This window comes from Hemicordylus capensis, chromosome 6 (assembly GCF_027244095.1).
Source record: "Hemicordylus capensis ecotype Gifberg chromosome 6, rHemCap1.1.pri, whole genome shotgun sequence".
Classification (NCBI taxonomy): Eukaryota; Metazoa; Chordata; class Lepidosauria; order Squamata; family Cordylidae; genus Hemicordylus; species Hemicordylus capensis.
Genome location: NC_069662.1, coordinates 170,479,280 through 170,487,824, shown reverse-complemented (window position 1 = coordinate 170,487,824; position 8,545 = coordinate 170,479,280). Strand labels below are relative to the sequence as shown.

Sequence of the window (8,545 nt, the reverse complement as noted above, 5' to 3'; positions counted from 1 at the left end):
TAATAGGGTTTGTTTGTTTGTTTGTTTGTGTTTCCCATGTTTGGGAATGTCCTGAACCTGAAAAATCTGTAATGCCTGAGGTGGGAATCAATTCTGCATTTGGATGAAGTTTTGGTTGGTCCAAATCCATTGGATAACAATGCTTTTGAAAGATTTGGGGACATGTTTTTGCACACGCGTGCCCTTTATGTATATACGTGCTTATTTCCTAGTGAAACATTGTCTGATGCATAACTTCTTTTCCTTTTCTTATTCAAGGAAAAGCCAGAACATGGATTGGTTGAGGAGCTGGGGACCATATCCTGGTAAGATCTTCCTTGGCAGTTCCAGAAGGCCATTTGAGAACAGTGGGGGAGGGTCACAGGGTCCTGTGATGGCCATTGTGGGACAAGTGGAGACTCTAGATCAGGGCTGCTCAACTTAGGCCTCCCAGCTGTTTTTGGACTACAACTCCCATAATCCCCAGCCACAGTGGCCAGTAGCCAGGGATGATGGGAGTTGTAGGCCAACAGCTGCAGGAGGGCCAAAGTTGAGCAGCCCTGTGCTAGAGAGAGCTATGCTTGCTTGAGCAGAGAGCCCTCACAACGCTGAGTCTACCCTTCTTCTGCATCTGTCATCTCAAGGGAAATGTCCCAGGATTATTGGGGGGGGGGGTAGTGAGATTGCTCCAAACTGATACCTCCAGTAATTCAAATACAGCCCTATTTCTTTTTTCCTATTTGTTTTAATAAGCAACAAACTTTAAAATTAAGCAACAAACAATAAGTACTTTTGTTGCATGCGGTAATTACAATAGATCAGCCAGTTTACAACATTGTCATCCATTTCATATCTAGACGTTGGGGTACGCGGCAAAGTGGCCAAATTTGCAGATGACACTAAACTATTTAGGATTGTGAAATCCAAAACTATTGTGAAGAGCTCCAAAAGGATCTCTCCAAACTGGGGGAGTGGGCGACAAAATGGCGAATGAGGTTCAATGGAAGCAAGTGTAAAATGATGAATACTGGGGCAAAAAAAACCCCAGCTTCACGTATACACTGATGGGGTCTGAGCTATTGGTGACTGACCAGGAGAGGGGTCGTGGCGGACACACTTGTTGAAAGTGTCAACTCGGTGTGTGGCAGCTGTGGCCAGTTCCATGCTAGGGATCATTTGGAAGGGGATTGAAAATAGAAATGTGACTATTATAATGCCCTTATACAAATCCAGGGTGTGGCCACATTTGGAGTACTGCATGTAGTTCTGGTCACTGTATCTTAAGAAGGACATTGTAGAACTGGAGAAGGTGCAAAAGAGGGCAACCGAGATGATCAGCGGCCCAGATCACCTTCCTTTTGAAGCAAGGCTACAGCATCTGGAACTTTTTAGAAAAAAAGGCCTGGAAAAGAGGCAACTATATGGGGCTGATGAAAGAGGTGTATAAAATTATGCACGGAGTAGACAGAGATAAAACCTTTCATCCTGATACTGAAGGCCGGGAATTTTAGGACCAACAAAAGGAAGTACTTTCCCACACAGCGTGTAATCAATCTATGGAGTTCTCTGCCACCGGATGTGGTGATGGCCACCAGCCTGAATGGCTTTGAAACAGGTGTAGACAAATTCACAGTGGACAGGTCTGTCAACGGCTACTGGTCTGGGGGCTGTAGGCCACCTGGCCCCCTCCAGCCTCAGAGGCAGTAAGAGGCCTCTAAATAAATAAATACCAGTGGCAAGAGACAAAACAGCAGGAGAAAGGGCATTACCTCACCTCTTGCCTGTGTGCTTCTGAGGCATCTAGTGGGCCACTGTGCAAAACAGGATGTTGGCATGGGTGTACCTTGGGCCTGATCCAGCAGGACTGTTCTTGTCTTCTTACAGTATAAGCTATATTTGGGATTGCCAAGCTTGATTCACAATTTGTAATTTATACAATGATCTTTTGATAGTGTGTTCACAGGTTGACATCTCATATCTTTAGTTACCATCCCTTTGTTCAAGATATGAGAGAGAGTTCAGCGGGAGTGGGCAATATCCAGAAACTGCCAGTGTTGCTGTTCCTCTGCTAGAACTTCCAGGGTTTCTGGAGGCTCCCCTGGCCCTGAAGCCAGGGGCGTATCTAGTGTAGGGCAGGCAGGGCACATGCCCTGGGGGCCACTTGAAGGGGGCACCATTTTTTAAAATTATTTTTTTTAAATGGCCACCAAAAACAAAATGGCCACCGCACATGCTCAAATGGCCTCTGTGAAGCCCTAGGCCATGCCAGTCCTCACAGAGGCCATTGAGCATGCACAGTGGCCATTTTGTTTTCTGTGGCCATTTAAAAAAAAATTTAATGGCCTCATGCTGTGGTAAAGTTATCTGAAAGATGGGTGTCATATCTTTGGACAGGGGGCACAATTTCAGTGCTTGCCCTAGGCACTGTTTTCCCTAGATACACCTCTGCCTGAAGCCTCCTGCCTTGCATGCTGTGTGATGGCCAGAGGTCCCCTGACTTTCATCCACAGCCCTGCACCATGTCGGATGCTCCCCAATGTAGAGGCTTCTTTTCCGATGATGATCTGTGTTGCTGTGCTTTCCTGCTCCAGCTTGCATGTATCCTTTGGTCGGAGGAGGGTCCGGTGGGGTACAATGTTCCAAACTGGTCTCTTTTCTGCAGGCAGCAACAAGCTGCTGAAATGCAAGTGCACAACATACATGCAGAGGCATGGCACTATCTCCACCCACCAGGGGCGTAGCAAGTTTGGAGGGGGCCCAGAGACAAGATGTTAAAATGGGTCCCTCGCTGGTATACACACACACACACACTTCACAATATATAGTGCACTCACACTCATATCCCCATTCTGAATAAAGTGAATATCTAGTTCTCATTGAATCTAGTTTTTTAACTCTCTGCTCCAGCCAATCTCCAGGAGACTCAACATAATCCATAGGGGGTGCAACATGGGCAGGTGGGGAGTCATGTGATGTGCCTCTGGGGGGCCCCTCGAGGCAGTGGGGCCCCAAGACGACTGCCTCCCCTTGCCTAATGGTAATTATGCCCCTGCCACCCACCACCACCAAACTGCCCCTCTGTTTGTGGCCCAAGGCAGTGCCTGGAGCAGGACCCTCCCCCTCCCTCACCCTGGGGTCATATTGGCCACACACCCTCGAAACAGGTCTCTGCATAGCCTGCAGCGTGCTGGCTGCACACTTGTAACATCTGGCTTCTTTTCAGACGGACCCAGCCCTTTGCCCCAAATCCCGGAGCTTCGGATTGTCCTCGTTGGGAAGCCGGGAGCAGGGAAGAGTGCAACAGGAAACTCCATTCTTGGCAAGGAGGCATTTGAGGTCGGCTCCAGAACAACCTCTTGTCACCTAGGAATCCGGGCATGGGAGAGGAGGCGGGTCATCCTCATTGACACTCCAGCTATTCCAGACCTGGATGGGGACAACCCCCAGACTTCCCCTGCAGTCCAGCACTGCTTCCGTCTTTCCAGGCCAGGCCCCCACGCTCTGGTGTTGGTGACCCAGCTGGGCCTTTTCACAGAGGAAGACAAGAAGGCGATAGGCTGGGTCCAGAAGGTGTTTGGCCCCGAAGCCTTGAAGAACACCATCCTTGTATTTGCTGGAAAAGATGCTCTGGGCAGCCAAACCTTGGTGGAGTATCTCTCTGATAACAAGGGTCATCAGGACATGTTTGATGCCTGTAATTGCCAGGGCTACGTATTCCATAGCAAAGAGAGGGAAGAATGTTTGGTTGAGGAACTGCTCTCCAAGGTTGAGAAGATGGTGCTGGCAAATTCATACAGACCCTTCTGCATCCTTGAAACGGCCAAGCCTCCCCCAAACCTTGCAAAGGAAATGCAAGTTATGGAGGTGGAAGGAGAATGCAAAGAGATCATTTTGCGGGTGGAAACGGAGAACTCAAATGCAGGAGGAGAAGGCACCCTTGCTCGGGGTAAGAGTTCACAGATAGATTGGGGTGAGAAGAGAATGATTTGTGAGTTGGTAGTTCTCCTCTTCTGGATGACGGACCGAGTGTGTAATTTCTTGGTTCTACTGGACCCAGCATTGCTCCAGGGTTCCCAGCGGTTGCTGAAGCCTCCCACTTGCTCTGGCTGCTTGTAGATTTCCGTGACCTCTCCAGGATGACATATTCTTTGGTAACCCTTGAGCTGGACTCTACATGGGTCTGCCTGTTGAAGACCAAGCATCTGTTACTGAAAAGGTTGGCCACCCCTTTGAGGATGGGACAAGACCAAAGGGATCACCTTGTCTCTCCACTGAAGCAGCAGCATTCGCTCCCAGTGGGCTTTGAGGCACATTTGAAAGTGCTGGTGTTAGATGTTAAGCTTTTAACCAGCTGGGCGAAGGTGGATGGAGCCCCTTCTCCTTTTCCAGCCTTGAAGCCCTGAGATCTTAGGAGGAGTCTCTGCTTCAAGCAGTGGTGCAGCCAGGTGACTTCCGAATATGCACCCAACAACCTTACGGGCCCTCTGGTATGCAGGTTTTAAAAATCAGCAGCAGCAACTGCTGCTATGTTATTTGTGGAGCACCTAAATTATTCTAGGGCAACTTCCCTGCCAAGCAGGGAGGGAGACAGACCAGGGAAAGAAAGGCGGGCTGAAGACAGTGGAGGACACTCTGCTCTAGTGCTTGCTTAAGGGGCCAGCATGCCAGGTTCTCGGACTGGCCAGAATGCTGTGGGGCAGAGGAGAGGATTGCTGGGGCCTGCACACATGAAGGCAGAGCAGGGGCTCTGGACTTGTGCCCAAAGGGCCCTTCAAAAAGGTGCCACTGCCTCCAGGTTCCTCTCCTGTCTGAGGTTAGTTTGGCAGGAAGAAGGAACAGGGCCTTGTCAGCCTTGGCACCTTCTCTTTGGTACAAATAAAGCCAGGCGATTTCTATCCAGGAAAGGCTGCAACTGGCAGACTAACCTAACTGGTGACAAGCAGCCTGTCACAGATGCCACCGGAGCAGCAACACTTCTGACTGCTTCCTTGGCTAACTGAGCAAAGAGGCACCTTTTTAAAAGTGGCGCTTCTCTCTATTGAGCAGGGGGAGAGCAACTGGCCCTATCCATCCCCAGCACAGCATCCCTCCAGTGTCTCTGTCCTTTTTTTTTTTTTTTTTTAATTAAGGTTGTGAGCCCTTTGGGGACAGCGAGCCTCTTTCTTTCTTTCTTTCTTTCTTTCTTTCTTTCTTTCTTTCTTTCTTTCTTTCTTTCTTTCTTTCCATTTGATATCCCGCTCTTCCTCCAAGGAGCCCAGAGCGGTGTCCTACATACTTAGGTTTCTCCTCACAACAACCCTGTGAAGTAGGTTAAGCTGAGAGAGAAGTGACTGGCCCAGAGTCACCCAGCTAGTTTCATGGCTGAATGGGGATTTGAAAGTCTCAGGTCTTCCCGGTCCTAGTCCGGCACTCTAACCACTACACCACGCTGGCTCTATTTATCTATTTATTTCTATCTCAGCGAACCGCTTTGGGAACTTTAGTTGAGGAGTGGTATAGAAACATTCATTGTCTTGGTACCTCCCAGAACCACTGTGATGATGAAGAAGAAGAAGCAGCAGCATCCCCGAGGCCCACACATTTCTGCTTAGACTGCTGGCCAAGTGTGGATCGGTGGTTGTTGTCCAACCAAATGCCCCGCCCCACCACACACACGCTTGGCTGGCTCACCCAGTCGGAAATAAGGCAGGAGGCACGTCCCACCCACATTCGGGAGCTGTCTACACTCCCATTTCTGCTCATGTGTGAATAAAAAGCAAGGTAGGAGGCGGGGAAAGTGATTCTGTGTGGGGCTTATGCTGGGTCGGAGGGCTTTTGCTCCTACCTCACTAAAGAGCATGGTGCAAATTCTGCCCTCCTGCGTTGCTTTTTACTCTCAGATGCCCACAAAATGGGAAGACATGCAGCTCCTACACTTGGATAGGATGTGTCTCCTACCCAGTGAATGATGGAGCCAAGAGCCCTGTCCCATTCCACACTCCCCTCCTTCTCCCTGCCGGGCTACCTGGCTGCTCAGTGGCTCCTGCTGTGTATTAAGGGTGGCCTTTAAGCCTCCCGATGCCCAAGAGAAAAAGCTGTGGCGGCGGCAGCAGCAGCAGCTACTGTCATTTTCCTGCCCAGACCACCGGTCATCTGGAGGCTGGGGCGGGGTCTGCCCAGGGCAGGCTGCAGCACGTGGGGCTGCTCTCTCCTGGGAAACTGGGGTGGAAAGAGCGGAGCCGGACACCTGCTCTTCCTTCCCCGTCTCCCTGGAGGTTTTACAGACAGGGCTTTCCCCCTGAATCCACTCCTGACCGGAGTGGGCCAGTCCACATGTTGGCTGGATTTAACCTGACCTCCCTGCGGGCCACCAGGGACCAGGACAGACCGGGCTTTGCTTTTCTCCGAAGGGAGGTGTCAGATTCTGGCATAGCCCGAGGTGGCACCAGGGTAAAAAAAACAGTCTATCTCCAGATTCGCTCTTCAGATACCCCCGGCATGGAGCCACGTGTGAAAAACCTCCTGGACTTGCTTCCCCTTTGCATGGATTTCTGCAGGAGGCAGCAGTGAGGCACATCTGGCGCTTCCTGCAAAAGGGAGGGGGCGCATCTCCCTTTCCTCCTCAGAGGCAACCAGAGCACCCAGAGAAAGAGCTTCTGCCCAGCAGCAGGCCTTTTGCCGGAAGGGCAGAGATGCTAGCCAACTGGGGAAGGACAGTTGCCACAAGTGGGGAGGCCAGTGGCTCTATGGAAGCCTGAACATCTCCACCTCGGCATGTATTGCACCTTGTACAAGATGCCAGATTGCTTGAGGAATCTGCTCTTCTGCGCCCCACAATCTGCAGTTGGGACACAGAGATGCAGGCTTCCTGCATTTTGAATCATTTCACCCACAGCTGTGCATTGTGCTCAGTGGGGAGTTAACCACTGAATGGGAGAGGTTAACTGTGGGTCTGGAAGATTCTTTGTCTGCTGCTCTTACAGGCTCTTGTTCCAGTTCAACTTGCTGCATCTCACTTTGTAGGAAACTTGCTTCTCTTCCCTTTCCTCCTCCTCTTGGAGAGTTCAGGGCTTGTTGGAGAAGTCACAGAATGCAGGAAGGGAGCGGTCCAGGAAATTCCGATAGTACACTGGCAGTGAGGCCTTCTGTCTGGGATGATTTCATTGCTCTGCAGTGTAAAGTTTACTTTACTAGATTCCCTGACTCTGATATTCTCTTTGCAGCAGCTGCCAATGAGAGCATCGCCCTGCCTTTTGAGGAACCAGAGCTGCGGATTGTCCTTGTTGGGAAGACAGGCGGAGGGAAAAGTGCGACTGGAAATACCATCCTTAGGGGAAAATGTTTCGACTCCAGGCTTGACTTAAATCTGGTCACAAAGTCTTGCCAGTTAGGAATCAGGGAATGGAGGGGGAAGCGAGTTGTCGTTCTTGACACACCCGCCCTTTTTGATGCTGGATGCCAGGATGCTGCTGGGAGGGAGCTCTGCCTCTGCCTTTCCAGCCCAGCCCCCCGTGCTCTGGTGCTGGTGACCCAAGTGGGCCGTTTCACGGAGGAAGACCACCAGGCAGCAGAGGAAGTGAAGAAGATATTCGGCAGCAAGGCCCCAAAGGATATGATCGTCTTATTCACACGCAGAGAAGACTTGTGCGATGGCAGCCTGGAGGACTATATTTCGCACTCCGACAACCAGTGCTTTAAGGAGTTGATCGATGCATGTGGCAGCCGCTACTGTGGTTTCAACAACAAGGAAACAGGGGAGAAGGCAGCAGCCCAGGCCGAACAGCTGCTTTCCAAAATCGAGGAGATGATGGAGTCAGAGAACAAAAGCGAGACCTTCACGGTTATAACATTGGTTGAAGCTTCTGAGAAACAAACTAGAAAAAGACCCAGGGATGAGGAGGAGGAGGAGAGCCACAAGCACGTAGACACAGAGTAGTACAAAGTGCTGCCCCATAATCAACAGCTTGTGGTCCATTTCAGACCATACAAGGGTTCTCCAAGAGCCCTGTGGGGCCTCCTGCCTGCCTGGTCTGCTCCTGGTGACAGCCAAGCTCCATGTTTCCTTATGTATTGCTTAGGCTGTTCAAGCTCTGGAGGCCATAACTGTGATGATTCAATGCAAAGTACAGACTATGGGCATGATCCTCCAGGAACCTCTCCTGCACAAGCCCCTTTGCAATGAGTAGGATTTGTGTGGGACCACAGTCTGTTACCATGTGAACTGCATAAGTCCACAATGTTGACTATCCTACCCCATGGTGTAAGCCTTTAGTTAGGATTTTACTCTTATTCCTAAGTAATTATAATCTTGTTTTGCTTGGCACACATTCTAAACCAATGAAGAACAAATCGCATCTTCCAACATTGCCTGTATTCTGTCCATACTAGGTTATGCAATGATTTTCCAAACTAATGTTACTGAGGAAGAGCTGAGCTTGCTAAATCAGATAAAAAATACTTTTAGCACAGCCCAGTTCATTTACAAGTTAAGTGGTCTGCCATTAAAGCACAGTTATGTTTTCAAGGAGCAGAGCTGTGCGGCTGTGGTGATTTCTTTTGTTCTAGAAAATTCAGCTTCTGGAGAGTT

At 50.1% G+C, this 8,545-nt stretch overlaps 2 protein-coding genes across 4 annotated transcripts in view; both read left to right on the top strand.

Moving 5' to 3' along the window:
- Window positions 1–8,545, top strand: part of LOC128329530 (uncharacterized) — a 215,141-nt gene that overhangs the window by 1,813 nt on the left and 204,783 nt on the right. For all 3 annotated transcript variants that reach the window (XM_053260914.1, XM_053260913.1, XM_053260912.1), the window contains exon 2: window positions 259–305. The gene's annotated coding sequence lies outside the window, so the exon portion shown is untranslated. The remainder of the gene's footprint in view (window positions 1–258; window positions 306–8,545) is intronic.
- LOC128331386 (GTPase IMAP family member 8-like) lies at window positions 2,499–8,485 on the top strand. The gene is made up of 3 exons (XM_053264731.1): window positions 2,499–2,517; window positions 2,960–3,925; window positions 7,182–8,485. Exons 1-3 carry the CDS (start codon window positions 2,499–2,501, stop codon window positions 7,892–7,894), a joined length of 1,698 nt encoding a protein of 565 aa, XP_053120706.1. The 3' UTR covers window positions 7,895–8,485.

Bases quoted from the DNA above. Each gene is read 5' to 3' on its own strand.
- LOC128331386 (XM_053264731.1), top strand. The intron at 3,926-7,181 runs GTAAGAGTTCAC...TTCTCTTTGCAG, and splicing joins AGAAGGCACCCTTGCTCGGG to CAGCTGCCAATGAGAGCATC.